Source organism: Bos mutus, chromosome 9 (assembly GCF_027580195.1).
Source record: "Bos mutus isolate GX-2022 chromosome 9, NWIPB_WYAK_1.1, whole genome shotgun sequence".
Taxonomy (NCBI): domain Eukaryota; kingdom Metazoa; phylum Chordata; class Mammalia; order Artiodactyla; family Bovidae; genus Bos; species Bos mutus.
This window is the reverse complement of record NC_091625.1, coordinates 62634675-62651055: the sequence shown is the minus strand read 5'-3', so window position 1 is coordinate 62651055 and position 16381 is coordinate 62634675. Positions and strand designations below refer to the sequence as shown.

Below are 16381 nucleotides of genomic sequence, written 5' to 3'. Positions count from 1 at the left end.
TTCTGATATGCTATTTCTCATTCTCCAGTGTTGAGAATCACTGTCACAGAGGCTATAATGTAAAGGGTTTTATGCTTTAGATCCTGTTTTATTCATCAGGACTATGTATATGAAATTTACCTCTTTTGAGGGGAAAATACTTTTAAGAAAGAACCACTAGCCTCCGCCCTTTTTTAGAGGTTTGGTTTTGATTGTAACAGAATTTGCTGATTTAATTTTTCTCATTTTGTGTTCTTGTAATTTCACTTCTCTTGTAACACTTGAAAGAACAGGACCCCATGCTTGGGGATCTGCAGTAAGTGTTTCAAGTCACCCCCTAGCCCCACCCCCACCTAGGTTGTGAAAATCTGACCCTAAGGTTTGTTGTTTCCCCAAGGGCTGAGGCATGTGATGGAGAAAAAGATGGGAAACCAATAAGTAATGCTTTTGCTCATCCTTCATCTTACCTTTAAAGGTAACTGACAACCATAAAGAAAGGCCAATTTTTAGGGGTAAGTCTAATGAACTTGGGCTTCCCAGGTGGTGCTAGTGATAAAGAACCTTCCTGCCATTGCAGGAGATGTAAGAGACATGGGTTTGATCCCTGGGTTGGGAAGATCACCTGGAGAAGGATACAGCAATCCACTCCAGTATTCTTGCCTGGAGAATCCCATGGACAGAGGAGTCTAACAGGCTACAGTCCATAGGGTCATACAGAGTCAGCCACAACTGAAGCAATTTAGCACACACGCACACTAATGAACTTAAGAAGCTTGCTCTTTTTGTGTCGGGAAACTCAAAATTTGCTTTTTTTCTGGCTCTTTATATCTGTGCCCATGTAACTAACTCTAAAGAGGAATCTCTCTAAGGAAGATGATTAAGAAATGATCTTGTGAATCTTGACTGAAAGGATGTGGGAAAGCAGACTAAAAATAGTTAATGCTTTTTCTAAGGGAAACTTCAGTAAGAATGACTTGCATTGTCTTCCTTGGGCAACGGTTTCTTTTTCATCATTATTCTGAAAATTCAGCTACCCACTCCATTAGCAAACATTTCTGTGGAGAAGGAAAGTTAAACTGGGAAAGTACATTGTCAGCTAATTCTAAGACTATGACTTCCTCCATTTCAAAACTGGTAAACCACGCATATTTCATAGACTAACATGATGGTTTGTGTTTTGAAAAAATAGCCAACTGTTGCACAGTGCATGGATAATAATAGAGAACGTGAGTGAGATAGGTGAAAAGCACAAGATCTGAACTTTTATTTTAACTTTGAGGATTTCTGGAAACCAGGATGCAGCTCTATTTTAATGACCTATATAGCCCAAAAGCATAACCCAAAGTGGAGAAGTTCTCCATTATTGTGCCTTTTCTTTACTTTTTATTATGAAATATAACATATACAGAAAAGGTTAATGTAACATGTGCACCATTGAATAGTTATAAAGTGAACATCCATATAAATACTGTTCAGATACATTCAGTTCAGTTCAGTTCAGTTCAGTCGCTCAGTGGTGTCCGACTCTTTGCGACCCCATGAATCGCAGCACGCCAGGCCTCCCTATCCATCACCAACTCCCGGAGTTCACTCCAACTCAAGGAGAGTTCACTTCTTCTCCTGCCCCCAATCCCTCCCAGCATCAGTCTTTTCCAATGAGTCAACTCTTCGCATGAGGTAGCCAAAGTACTGGAGTTTCATCACTCCTTCCAAAGACCACCCAGGACTGATCTCCTTTAGAATGGACTGGTTGGATCTCCTTGCAGTCCAAGGAACTCTCAAGAGTCTTCTCCAACACCACAGTTCAAAAGCATCAATTCTTCGGCGCTCAGCTTTCTTCACAGTCCAACTCTCACATCCATACATGACCACTGGAAAAACCATAGCCTTGACTAGACGGACCTTTGTTGGCAAAGTAATGTCTCTGCTTTTAAATATGCTGTCTAGGTTGGTCATAACTTTTCTTCCAAGGAGTAAGCGTCTTTTAATTTCATGGCTGCAGTCACCATCTGCAGTGATTTTGGAGCCCCCAAAAATAAAGTCTGACACTGTTTCCACTGTTTCCCGTCTATTTCCCATGAAGTGATGGGACCAGATGCCATGATCTTAGTTAGAGATCCTTAATCATGAGTCTACTGATACTTGCAGAGAATTTGCCCATATCTCCTTTTTTTTTTTAAAAACACTGTATAGGTTTCCACGCTGCTAATACGGTTGTTTAAGAAATCTAGTTTTTGACATCCTTTAGTTCACTGAGGTGTAGTGAACCTGTCTTCTTCTGTCTGAGCTTTGGGTCTCTCTGTATCTTGCTTGTCTTTTTTTTTTTTAAGTTATTCTCGCCCATCCCTTCCAGTAAAAGGCTCTCTTTTGGACCCAGCCACGCCTCCCCACCTTGGCTCTACCCACGCCCAGGCCCCGCCCCTTTCGGGCCCTAGCGTTTGGTCTCCATGGTTACTCCAAGAGTGCCGGACTGCCGTGATAGCTCCAGGGAAGAATTGGGTAGACCCGGCTCTAGCTCTTCACTACAGCCAAGGTCAGCCCACCCCGGGCTCCAAGCCCTTGATCCCGGAGTGTACCTCGCGAGGAGGCGAGCATGGGTCAGCGGACGGAGCCTGGGCAGGGGCAGCATGTCGTCTAACCTGGATCAGGGGAAACTGACAGTAAGGACTCTTCAGGCCCCGCCGCTGAGCGTAAAGAGCGGTCGCTTCTGGTCGGAGGCTCACAGGTCCCCAGGTCAGATCGCTAACAGGTGCTGCTCGGCACCGCTCGCACCCCCGCCGGCTAGAACTCGGGAGGTTTAGGCTGAGGCGGGGGTTGTGAGGAGGGCCAGGGGGCGGGGACTGAGGAGAACCCGCAGAGACCTGTACCAGGTGCCCGACGGCGCACGCGCACACGCGCGGCTTCTGTTCATTGAGCAGGCGTTTGTTAGTTACCAGCTGCTGTTTGATGCGCTTACTTTCTGCCAACGCTATGTTAACAACTAAGTATATAGACTGGGAAAGGAGTACGTCAAGGCTGTATATTGTCACCCTGCTTACCTAACGTATATGCGGAGTACATCTTGCGAAATGTTCGGCTGGATAAAGCACAAGCTGGAATCAGGATTGCTGGGAGAAATATCAATAACCACAGATACACAAATGACACCACCCTACTGGCAGAAAGTGAAGAGGAACTAAAGAGCCTCTTGATGAAAGTGAGAGAGGAGAGTGAGAAAGTTGGCTTAAAACTCAACATTCAGAAAACTAAGATCTTGGCATCTGGTCCCGTCAGATCAGATTAGATCACATCAGTCGCTCAGTCGTGTCGGACTCTTTGCGACCCCATGGATCGCATCATGCCAGGCCTCCCTGTCCATCACCAACTCCCGGAGTTCACTCAGACTCATGTCCATCGAGTCAGTAATGCCATCCAGCCATCTCATCCTCTGTCGTCCCCTTCTCCTGCTGCCCCCAATCCCTCCCAGCATCAGAGTCTTTTCCAATGAGTCAAATCTTCGCGTGAGGTGGCCAAAGTACTGGAGTTTCAGCTTTAGCATCATTCCTTCCAAAGAAATCCCAGGGCTGATCTCCTTTAGAATGGACTGGTTGGATCTCCTTGCAGTCCAAGAGACTCTCAAGAGTCTTCTCCAACACCACAGTTCAAAAGCATCAATTCTTCGGTGCTCAGCCTTCTTCACAGTCCAGCTCTCACATCCATACATGACCACAGGAAATACCATAGCCTTGACTAGACGAACCTTTGTTGGCAAAGTAATGTCTCTGCTTTTGAATATGCTATCTAGGTTGGTCATAACATGGCAAATAGATGGGGAAACAATGGAAACAGTGACAGACTTTATATTCTTGGGCTCCAAAATCACTGCAGATGGTGACTGAAGCCATGAAATTAAAAGATGTTTGCTCCTTGAAAGAAAAGCTATGACCAATCTAGACAGTATTGTATAGAGGATGAGATGCTTGGATGGCATCACCGACTCAGTGGACATGAGTTTGTGTAAAATCCGGGAGTTAGTGGTGGACAGGGAGGCCTGGCCTGCTGCAGTCCATGGGGTCACAAAGAATCGGACATGACTGAGCGACTGAACTGAACTGAACTGAACTGATATAGAACTCCATCCTCAGGACAGCTCCCGGGAGAGAGTAGTAGTAGGATTCATACTTTTCAGATGAGAAAATCACTTCAAAGAGAAGTTAAGGAAATGGCCAAGGTTTCAGCTAGAAAACAGGGCACAATGGAAACCAGGCTCTCTGGTTCTCCTGGACTAGATGCCAGGTGTTGTTAACCTTACCTGAACCCTGATATGCTGAAAGTGATCTTTACCTACCTGACATGCCTTTGTATTCTCTGCATGCTAATTTCCCCTGTGCTTAGATCAGAAAACCTGATCACTATTAACACCTACCACCTTTTCACCAGGAGTTCATTTTTTTCCCCATGATCCATAACTCGTTATATGTTTTGGTTTTTTTGCTTTTATGTTTTTAATCAAGAGTCTAAACCTTCACTTGGATGTGCAAGAAATAGAATTTTGATGATTCGAGCAAGAATTGTGTTCCAAGAGTCTCTGATAATTATGAAAGGTCATTTAGTGAATGTGATGAAATAAGCATGTCCTGTTTCAAGCTGATTTTGCCACCTACATAGTGGAATTTCTCACTAATTCTACTCCTATACCCATCCCCCATTTCTAATACTGTTTAACATTTTTTTAATTAAAAAATATCATGTTATAAGGGTACTTTTGATAACCACCATCATTTAAATAAAGAGGAAATGTTTCAATCATTAAGTCCCAATTGCTCTCACTGTTATCATCAGTCCTTCATTTTTATAAATATGAAACCAACTAAGGAAAAACAAGAGGGGCCTGTATACTAGTAAATATTATTAAGTTAATAAATAATATGACTCTTTACAAATATATTAGTGGTGAAATCTCAAAAGGAAAAAATATAAATACAATTAAAAAAATCTTTTTATTTAGAATGCCTCCCACTCAGGCTGAAAGTGTTATAAAGAATATCATTCGAGAAATAGGACAAGAATGTGCAGCCCATGGAGAGATTGTTCCTGAAACTCTGGTTGCTTTTATGGTAAGAATAAATATTTTTGTGAATTACTGCTTTGTTAAAAAAATTTTTTTCAGCAGTGCCTATCTTGCTCTTAGAATTCTGTGATGTTTTCTTAACTTATTCCGTTGAAAACCTATGGCGATTGGTAGACAAATTGTGTTTGGGTGTGCTCAGTCGTGTCTAACTCTTTGCAACTGCATGAATTGTAGCCTGTGAGGCTCCTCTGTCCATGGGATTTTTCCAGGCAAAAATACTGTTGTTGTTTTTTTTTAAATCTATAAAGCATGTTAGTTCTAGGTTTAAGAGACTGATTTAGAAAATCTCAAAGAATCTTAGAAACATCAATAATGTTTTTCCTGTGTTGTAAGTTTTTTCTTTTTAACATGTATTGTTCACTGTTGTAAAAATTACTCATTTCCTTGATATCTCTCTATTCTTGCTTTTGGTATAATAATACACAATAAAAATATGGTAAAAATATTCAAATTAGTTTCCCAAGGTAAAATTTTTCCCTTTCTCCAGTTTCTGATGAAGATGCTGATAAACTGGGTTGTAAGAAACTCAGCTGAATGATCGACCCCTGGGTAATCAAGAGGGAGTTATTTTATTTTATTTTTTTTAAGAGGGAGTTATTTTAAAAGTGGAAAAACATTAAACTAATGTTGTAGTAATGTGAAATAAATGTAATGGACTTTTTCCTACTCTCAGGTGAAAGCTGTTGTTCTGGACCCGAGTAACGGCTTTAACACGGATAGAACGCTCACAAAAAGTGATGTGCAGAAACTGGTAAAGGTGATTATCCAACAATTCTCAAATTTTGAATGATTTACTCACAATTCTAAATATTTGATTTGTGTTGATCAATAGTGCCTTCAGCTCCATGAAACAAAACCCCACCAAACAGTGGTGCAAACAAATTAGAGATTAAATTTTTTCTCATAGGATGACGTCTAGAGGTTCATAGGTTGTTTTTCCTGACTTCCTAGGTCACCATCATGCATGTGTTTTCACCCCAGGGTCACAAGAAAGCTCTTCCACCTTTAGGCAGGTATAAGGTGAGAGGACAAAGGTCAAAATGTGTGTGCAATTGGATCTGTCGCTTTGTTTTTGGAAAATAATGGGCTTTCCCAGAACTCCCCCATCTCTCCGCATTTGTGGCCTGCCTGCGTGCTCAGTCGCATCTGACTGTTTGCCAGCCCATGTGCTGTGGCCTACCAGGCTCCTCTGTCTGTGGAATTCTCCAGGCAAGAATACTGGAGTGGGCTGTCATTTCCTTCTCCAGGGGACCTTCCCAACCCAGGGACTGAACCATATCTCCTGTGTCTCCTGCATTGGCAGGTGGATTCTTTATCACTGTGCCTCCTGGGAAGCCCTTGCATTTATTGAATAGAATGATATTTCAAGTGAGCCTGGGATATTGATTGTTTTCCTCTTTCCTTTTTTAGCTGAAAGGAAATCTCTGCCTTAATCCAGATTGAGGCTTTGTTAGTAAGGAAGGAGGGGTATGGATGCTGGCAGTGTCTGCCGCAGTATTTTAGAGACATCTTATTCATCTAATGAGACATTGAGAAAATTAACTAATATACAGTTAAGTTATATACAAATTCGTATTCATATAATTATTGATTCAACATAATTTGTGTTTTCTAAAAGGAAAATTGAACCCAAGAGCAAAATGATTCATAGGATAGTTTGGGAATTTGAGATTGACATCTATACACTGCTGTATTTAAAACAGATGAAGAGCTAACCATAAATGATCTACTATAAAAGAAAAAAAAAAAAGGAAATCAAGTAGATGTGCCTGAAAAGCAGTTGTAAGAACTAAAGAAGGCAGGAACTTTAGATACTGTTAATTTTTCCATATGTTTTAAGTTTGACTCACTGGGTTTAGATACTTACATGTTTATTTTCTAAATATTTGTGAATGGATTTCCTAAAATTTCAACATTATTTTTCCTCCTGGGCTTAATGATTTTAATTCCCTCCTTCACACAAAAGACTTGAAACAAGCTTTCCCAGACTTGTATGTGGATATTTTCTGAGCTCAAACAAATGGCAGAGAAAATTTTCATCATCTCCATCTTCTCTCTCAGCCAGCAATTTCCATAGTGAAACATAGGTCTGTCCGCAGATGTTAGAGGATCAAGAAGAGCTTTGGAAGATTGAAACTACGGAATATGTTGTTAGGATAACGTGCAGAAGAAACTCCATGATTCTCTATGGCAGCTGAGAGCTGGGTCTTTCTGTGCTGAAACTAAGAATGTGCTATAAAGCCTGTTCTTAGCAATAGGGGAAATGACTAATGGTCAGTCAGAAATTTTGTTGGAAAGCCGTGGAGAAGAACCAAGGAGGGGCAGAAAGTGTTTTTCTCCTTTTCATGGCTTTAGAAGCAATTTTCACCCCCTCTAACTCAACTAAGTTGGCAAGAGTTTGATATATTTTTTGAATTTTATTTTTCTTATTGCAGTGTAGTTGATTTACAATATTGTGTTAATTTCCACTGCACAGCAAAGTGAATCAGTTATACACACATATATAAATTCTTTTTTATATTCTTTTCCATTATGGTTTATCCCAGGATATTGAATATAGTTCCCTATGCTCAGTGTACTTTTAATGTGACAGGGACATTAACTGTCAATTTATATCATAATTCAAGTGATAAAAAGTGTTTCCTTTTTTCTCAATTAAGAATCATGTGGATGTGCTAATTTTTGCACTTGTAAAGTCTGTGCTTGGACCGGCACCTCTCCACCTGGAACAGTCCAGGTGTCCCATCCTCACTCCTGCTTTCTCCTCTCCCTTCTCCCAGGAAAGTAGTGTTGGTGCCCTGGGAGGTGGGCTGAGTGAAGCTGTTGATGTGCCTACCAGGTACAGACATAAAGTCCAACATGAGAGAGGGAAGAGTGGGGTTGGGGGATGGCGAAGAGAGGAGAAAAGAAAAATTCAGGTTAACTGTCTATCATAACAAGGCAACACGGAGGAGGAGGATAAGCTATCTGTGTGTGTGTCGGTGCGGGGAGGGGGCAGAGGAAGGCAGACAGGAGAAAATGGACCAGAGGAAGAAATTTTGAAACAGGAGGCAGGGTCAGAGATTGTCTGTGACCAGAGGATGGTTGCCACAGCAGCTTCTTATAAAATGGACATGACCTCCAGCATCAGCTAAAAAAAAGGGAGCATGAAGGTTCAAATAAATGGTATTGAGGAACTCAAGGAGAGCTCCAGACATGAGCATAAGCTTCATGCAATGTCCACCCACATTCAGTCTTCAGAGACTGGCCTTGTCGAGGTCCTTGCCTCCAATTAGACTATTAGCCACCTGGGTATGGTAATATTGGCTAACTCAGGGGAAATAGCTTATTACTTAATAAATGTTATTGGTTAAATGATCTATAAAGCATGAAGTTCTGAGGAAAAAAATAATTAAAGGGGTTATTGGTAGATAAATATCAGAAGCTATTGCTTTGATGTTTCTCTTTGATTTTAAAAATAACATTGGAAAATACTTTTAATTGCTTCAGAAAATATAACTAGAAGCAATTATGGGATGTTCTCTTTTAGCTTTGTGTGAATCGGCTATTGGACAGCAAAAATCCTTCCCTGGACACCATTAAGATGCAAGTCTATTTTGATATGAATTATACAAGTCGAGGTAACGTATATCTACCTATATTGATACCCTTTAAAAGAAGATTCATTTTGTATTTCAGGTTATAGGGCTTCATTTGGTTGATGAAGAACAATTTAACTTTTTTGCCTGTCTTTTGAAATTTTTTCCAACTTTGAAGAATGTGATAATATTGGAGATGCTAAATGAGACCATTGGCCTTAATGAGTGTCAAAAGTTTCTGAGTCTATTGTGCTTTAACTGTTATACGACTAATACATAATATCATAAAGCAGCCAGCCCACTGAAGTTAAAAGTTTTAATTTGCTGATTTTTTTGGTTCCTGGTTTATATTATTATCTCACAATGCTTTCCTAAATTATGTAACTTACCGAAAAATGAAGTTAATGATGGGAAATATAAGCTCAGAACATATTTTGTATGTAAATCATTTATTACATACATCTGAGATAAACTGGAAACAAGATAAAAAGGGAAATAAAGATTGCCTCTGCTGACTGTAATGATATCATTATTAACCATTTGGTTATTTTCATTGTCTTTTTTCTCTTTATGTATTAAACTTTTAGTTATGCTATATGTGTAAAATCATGTATCTTGCTTTTTTGATTAATAATAATGGCATTTTAGGGCTTCCCTCGTGGCTCAGTTGGTAAAGAATCTGCCTGCAACACAGAAGACCTGGGTTTGATTCCTGGGTTGGGAAGATCCCCTGGAGAAGGAGCTGCCAACCCACTCCAGTATTCTTGCCTAGAGAATCCACATGGACAGAGGAGCCTGGCAGGCTACAGTACATGGGGTCACAAGTTGGACACAACTTAGTGACTAAACCATCACAATGACATTTTAAAATAATAGTAATGAATTGATGTAATTTAGATTTTTCTTAATTTCAAAGTTTGAGGTTTTGTGGTAAAGTTATAGCTATGAATTGTGTATGGTTGATATTTTAATTATTGCCCTTGTTAAAGGGTATCTAATTGACTTAGTTGCAAAAATTATAGTGCTGGTGAAGTGTGGCTTCTGCCACAATTAAGCTTAAACCTCATTGTATCACAGGAAGAAGGGTGAGGGATACAGTTCCTGATGCAATATTGTATTACAGTAATGCCATTCAAAGGAAATTTATCTAGAATTAAAATAGAAACACACATAGTTGAAGAGGAAAATTTATACTATCTTTATGTGTATTTATATTTGCTTACATATAGTATACTATATGTGCTTACCAATAGCATATAGATAGTACATATAATTTATACTGTATATGTTTATAATGTATATACATACATAATATGTGTATATAATGTTTATAATGTATATTATAAAATGTCTTGTATACTTCCTGCTTAACTAGGAGGTTTTAGCCCTATCTATTATGTTTGGATTGTCTGTTTAAATGGCTTACATGTTTTGACAAAGTATGCCATTTAAATCACAGTAGTACATCTTTGCCACCAGATTTTTGTCTTGAAGTTACTTGCTGGCCACTATTTATTTTTTTGTTTTGATGACTATATCCTAAGCAAATACTTGTTTTCATGCAGTAGAATTTCCATACCATGCCATTTCCCCCTCTGGTCCTATTTTCTTATTGGAGAAGAATTCAAAGTATCAATATATGGAACATTGTCTATTGCCATTTTTAGAGGAATTTCTTGAAGAACATCACCGGGTCATAGAGTCTAGATTAAGTTCTGTTAGCAGAGAGATTACAGACAGTCGAGCATGTGTCCGAGAGGAGCTGGAAAGCCTCTACCGCAAGATCGTCAGCTACGTGTTACTGCGTTCTGGGCTGGGGTCCCCAACAGACATCAAGATTGTCAGAGAGGCAACAGGTAAAAAATGTACATCATTTCCATTCCATGTGTGAACATACGTGAACATCATATCTTATAAAATATGGTGAATTACAAGTGCTGAACGTTGAAGTTTTCTCCTTTTGTCTGAAAAAAAAATTAGCGCAAATAAGAGGTTAAAATTTACCCACATTCCTCTTACACAGTGTAGCGTCACTAAAACTCAAGTAGCACCTCTGGGAAGTGAATATGTTCATCTTCTTAGAGCTGTAGGTACCTAGGGACGTATTACTCCTCACTAGAGAAGCATTGGCAGTATGATTAAGAGTACCAGGCTGGCTGAGGAGTGGGAAATGTTGGGAGAGTAAATTTCATACTGGTGAAAGGAGTTGAGTTTGTCTTCTAGGATGGATGAAGGTAAACAACACTGTTTTATCCTTAGGAAATACTTGCCCAGTTTCGTATATAAGATAAGGAATAGGCAATATTTCTAATCTTCCCACGGCTTTCTTCCATAATGCTTTTAAAGCATCATTTTTTTTTCTACTCAGAATCCTACTTATAAAGTTTGTTTTAATGCCCATTGCCAAAAAATTACTGATGGATACATAATTGTAGAAAAAGATGTGAGGCAATGGCATTATTTTTAGCAGCTCAGCTTTGATGTATGCTAAATTTTGCCAAGTATTCTGGAATCAGGTATCAGACAGTTAAAGAATCATCTAAGTAACTCTATAAAGACAAGCCCCTTAGCTTTCTGCTGAAAGAGACTTGCTATTTAAGTTCTGATATCTTTATTCTACCATTTTGTTGTCCTTTTCGTGGTTTGTTTAGCTGCCCTACAGAGTGTATTTCCTCAAACTGAACTTGGGACATTTCTAACTCTTTCCAAGAAAGACAAAGAACGCCAGCTGAAAGAACTCACCATGATTGTGACTGGAATTCGTTTATTTAACAGAGACTGTGGAAAGGGAGGAGAAGGCATTGATGACTGTAGGTATATCATTAGGTTAATTCTATAGGTTACACAGGTTTAAATTTTAATGGAAACAGAGGAAAATAATACACAGTACATCACTGGTATTCTTAGGTTTAACATTTGCAGTTTTGATTATACCTTAGATACTGCTACTGTTTGTAATGTACAGTAATCTTTCATGTTATTGGGTCAAGACCATACATTTTTATGTACCATGAAGCCAGGAGCTTTGATCCCTGCATTGGGAAGGTCCCCTGGAGTAGGAAATGGCAACCCACTCCGGTATTCTTACTGGAAATTCCATGGACAGAGGAGCTTGGTGGGCTACAGTCCATTAGGTCAAAAGAGTCAGACACAACTGAGCATGCACTGCACATGAAGCTAGTATGGGGTGTGAATCAGTAAAAGGATCGAGAGGACCTCCAGAGTCCAGCCTCCCCAATTCAATGGACCTCTATGTTCTTTGCATGCATATATGCTCAATTGTGTCTGACCTTTTGCAATCCCATGGACTGTAGCCCACCAGGCTCTTCTGTCCATGGGATTTTCCAGGAAAGAAAACTGGAGTGGTTGCTATTTCCTACTCTAGGGGATCTTCCCAACCCAGAGATCAAACTCGCATCTCTTGCATCTCCTGCATTGGCAGGTGGATTTTTTACTGTTGGTACCACCTGGGAAGCCCTCCAAGCCAAATAATCAAAATGGAATAAAATTCAGTGATTCAAAAAATGAAAATCACCCTGAAAAGAAAACTGTTGCTGATGTGGTTAATGGAATGAAATAGAATAAGAGGAGAATATTTGCAAGTCTATAAATCCAGAGCCTCTACTATGCTGTTACATACTTAATGCATTCATTATCTGTAAGTTTGAAAGCATTTGTTGAAATATTTGCTCAAAGACCAACCAGTAGGAGTAAATTCCTTGTGTGTGTGGCATACATGTAGGCCCACTGAGAAGGTGTTAGTGTCTATTACCAGATCACTGATCTAGTACAATAGGGTAATTGTTTTTGCAATTTAAAAAGTGTTCTAAAAAGTCCAATTCCCATTCTTCATACATTTCCCTACTTTGCTAGATGATTCTGTTGTTTTCCTGTATCCCAGTGAGTTTCTTAAGTGGTACTCTTTTATTTCCTTTTTTACAAGCATAAAGAAGATTCACAGAAGAGATAATAGTGGCTTTTCTAGAAGCATGTAATTAATTGCACGTAACACCAAAGCCTGTCTGTTCTTTAGACTCTTCTATATTTTATTGACAAGGTGATCTGATTTAACTTTTAGTTCTTATTCTGGCAGTGTGGTGTTTTGTTTTATTTGTTTTTTGATAAGTTTTTCTTTTTTGTTCTTTCCTTCCTGATATAGAAGTGATGAAACACCTGCCTCTTTATTATTAATTTGGTTAAGAAGAAAAACGGACTCAACCTACTGTTTAAATATGACTACTTTCTAGGCTTTGTTTTTCTGAACTCTTTTAGCTTGCCTCATGTTTGCTTTATTATACCTTTCAAACCAGTGCCAGCTATTCTACAGGAAGCAATCCCAGCCACCACTCAGCACGTTGATTCCCAGCTTGAGGTGGTTCAGGAACAGGCATACCGCTACACAGCCATCCTGGAGAAGGTAGCAAAGAATCCCCTCATGAGTCAAGAACTTCAGCCCTATATGTTAAGAGAAGCCCTATATAATGTGCGGCAATGCGAGATCTTCCTTCAGGTCATTTTGGTGAGTTATTGTCTTAAGAGCTGGCCATTTCCACAGAATGCAGACTCATATATATATATGTATATATGTGTATATATAGACATATATACACTTGCTTTGAATTAAATGTTGAGCTTAATTTTTAAAAAAGCCACTGATTAAATAGGTTTTTTTTTTTAGCGCTTTCTATGATCCAGATTCCAACTTTTCCACTTACTGTGATCCAGGTTCCAACTTTTTAAACATTCTTTTCCTTAATGGTTTATCATAGGATATTGAGTATATTTCCCCATGCTATATAGTAGGGCCTTGTTTGCTGTTTATCACAACCTCCTTCTACATTGTGGGGTGACCAGGTCATTGATAAAGAAAGCAACCTTAATAAGTGTTCAGCATATATTGCGTCTGTAGGATCAAGGACTGAAATCGAAATGGGAGAGTTGGATGCTGATTTTAATGAAGGCGTGTTGAGAGGATTTTTGATAGTTGATTCTCTTTGGTCCTTGGTAATATGATTGTTGCATGGTATGGTAATGCAGGTATATGTCTGTGTATAAGACATGTTGCATTGTTTGCTTTCATTCAGAACAAGTGTTTAACATATAGTTTGGCAGGTTTTTGGCACTCAAAGAACTTTTATGTAATTACTTGTTCTAATTGTAAAATTTGGTGGAGGAGATTTTTTTCCTGCTTCTCTAGATCTAATAAACAAACCAAACACTCTCCCTGCAAAGAGTTGGAAAATATGGTATGGTAAAGTGGTGATTTTCAACTTTTTTTTAAAAAGCATCAGAGCCCTTTCTGATAGAAACTTACCCAGAAGAAGTTTACTTACTCCTTAAAATATAAAGCAAGTATCTAGACCAAAGGATCAGAGGCCCTTTTCCTCAAGGAGCATTCCCAAGCCATCCTAAGATTCCAGGAAACGCAGTTTCTTAACTGTGTCATGGCAGCAAACTAAGTTTCTACCAGTTACTGTTTTGTTTTCTGGTTTTTTCCCCCTAGCTATATTGAGGTGTAATTGACAAAGTTGTAGGATATTTGAATTGTACAACTTTTTGATTTGGTACACCTCTCTATTCCCTCGATGAATTGATTAATACATCCACCCCCCAGTCGCTGTTTACCTTCACACAGCCTCTTATTTTCCAGTACCCGTAAGACCACAGGATTGGTGGAACTGTCTTTTGTGCAAGTGAATACTAATGTCTTGAGGGATACAACAGGCTGTGTTCTGCCCCCCTTTTTGTTTTCACGTGTATGTTGATTACTCAGTAGTACTTTGTTCGTTTGTTTTGATAAGGCTGTGTCAGGTCTTTGTTGCGGCACTCACGATCCTCACTGTGTCATGTGAGATCTTTCACTGTGATGCATGGACTCTCTACTTGTGGCTCAAAGGCACAGTAGCTGCAGTGTGAAGGCTCCAGAGCACGCGGGCTTCAGTAGTTGTGGCACACGGGGTCTCTCGTTGTGGCGTACCAGTTAAGTTGCTCCACAGCGCATGGCATCCTAGTTCCTGACCAGGGATTGAACCCATGTCCCCCACCTTGCAAGATGGATTCCCAACCACTGACCACCAGGGAAATCCCTTGATACTATTTTTAGATGCCCTAGGTCTGTCTTCTCTCCTTACCTCCACTACAGAGGAGAGAAGGATAACATCCAAAGACATGAATTCATAGCAACAAACTAGGAGGGGTCCTCACAGCTTGTCTACTATCTGTTTGCCTTCAGAAGGGAGGGCTCTAAATCAGCTCCCTGAAACCAAACCATTCTTTAGGGTAGAGGTTCCCCTGATGTGGACTTGCAGCTAGCAGCCTTTGTAATTAGTCAGATACTAAGAGGATTTCACTGTCAGTTTGAGTGCGTAGGGGTCCACAGGAGCAGAATCTCATATTTACTTTTGTCCTTTATGCTCAAAAGGGATATTATAAGAAAGAACTTCGGGGAACTGTCACATATACTCTAAGGATGTTGTGGAGGATGTGTTCCTTCTATAGTATCTTCTCACAGCTTTCGCTCATGAATCGTATTCAGCCAACTGACAGTCTTAAAATCTTTTTGGTGCTGTGCCATTCAGTGGGATCTTGTCTCCTCGACCAAGGATTAAACCTGTGCCCCCTGCTTTGGAAACGAGGAGTCTTAGCCACTGTACCACCAGGAAAGTCTTAAATTCCCTGACATTCTTGAATTCTCATTGGAGTTCTTACTCTTACATCTCTTACTAGAGAGATGGTGAGTAGAGGGCTGAAGGGCCAAGTGTGGGTCTTGCAGCCAGACTTCCTAGGTTCTAATCCTGCCATTGCTACTTACTAAATCTGTGTCCTTGATGAAGTTGCTTGACTTCTCTGTGCCTTAGTCCTCACATCTGTAAAAAGGGGTTACTGATAGCCCCCACTAGGTAAGTAAGGTAGAGCAGTGTTGTCAGACAGATGAAGATGATGATGACGACAAACACAGTGTTTACCATCATCATCGTCAGGGCCTTAGCAGAGCAATTCTAACTTCGTTTCAATAGGGGCACAAGTAAGGGCTCTTACTTTTCTTGAAATAGCTCCTTTCCAAACCCTTTGTTGCTCATGTTATTGAGAAAGTTCACATTCTGATCTTAGCACTCTTCATGACTCTTTCATTCTCCCTTTAGTCAGAGTCAGAATGAGTTTTCTTTAAGTTTCTGACTTTCTTGCTGCTTAATCACTGTTTCTTTTTGTTGTTATTGTTTTTATTTTTATTGAGACATACTTGAATTACAATGTTAGTTTCAGGTGTACAACATAGTCATTCAAAAATTTTAAAGATAGTACTCTGTTTTTAGTTATTATAGAATATTGGCTATGTTCCTTGTGGTATAAAAATATATCCCTGTAGTTTATTTATTTTCTACATTATAGTTTTTATCTCTTAATCCCCTATCCCTATTTTGCCCTTCCCGCTTCTCCACTAGTAGCTATTATATTGTTCTCTATATCTGCAAGTCTTTTTTTTTTTTTTTTTTTTTTTATTCACTAGTCTGTTTTATCGGAAAAGGCAATGGTGCCCCACTCCAGTACACTTGCCTGGAAAATCCCATGGACGGAAGAGCCTGGTGGGCTGCAGTCCATGGGGTCGCTAAGAGTCAGACACGACTTCACTTTCACTTTTCACTTTCATGAATTGGAGAAGGAAATGGCAATCCAGTCCAGTGTTCTTGCCTGGAGAATTCCAGGGACAGGGGAG

The 16381-nt window shown here is 39.6% G+C and overlaps 1 protein-coding gene across 3 annotated transcripts in view; it reads left to right on the top strand.

The window, feature by feature from the left end:
* The first annotated feature begins 2439 nt into the window (after positions 1–2439).
* CFAP206 (cilia and flagella associated protein 206) overlaps positions 2440–16381 on the top strand; it is a 35815-nt gene continuing 21873 nt past the window's right edge. For 2 of the 3 annotated variants that reach the window (XM_005902889.2, XM_014480500.2), the window contains exons 1-7: positions 2440–2712; positions 4967–5075; positions 5763–5846; positions 8619–8709; positions 10335–10523; positions 11319–11477; positions 12978–13186. In XM_005902889.2, coding sequence (XP_005902951.1) covers positions 4968–5075; positions 5763–5846; positions 8619–8709; positions 10335–10523; positions 11319–11477; positions 12978–13186 — 840 coding nt within the window. In that variant the 5' untranslated portion in view covers positions 2440–2712; position 4967. The remainder of the gene's footprint in view (positions 2713–4966; positions 5076–5762; positions 5847–8618; positions 8710–10334; positions 10524–11318; positions 11478–12977; positions 13187–16381) is intronic. The other variant, XM_070377136.1, reaches the window with a different exon arrangement.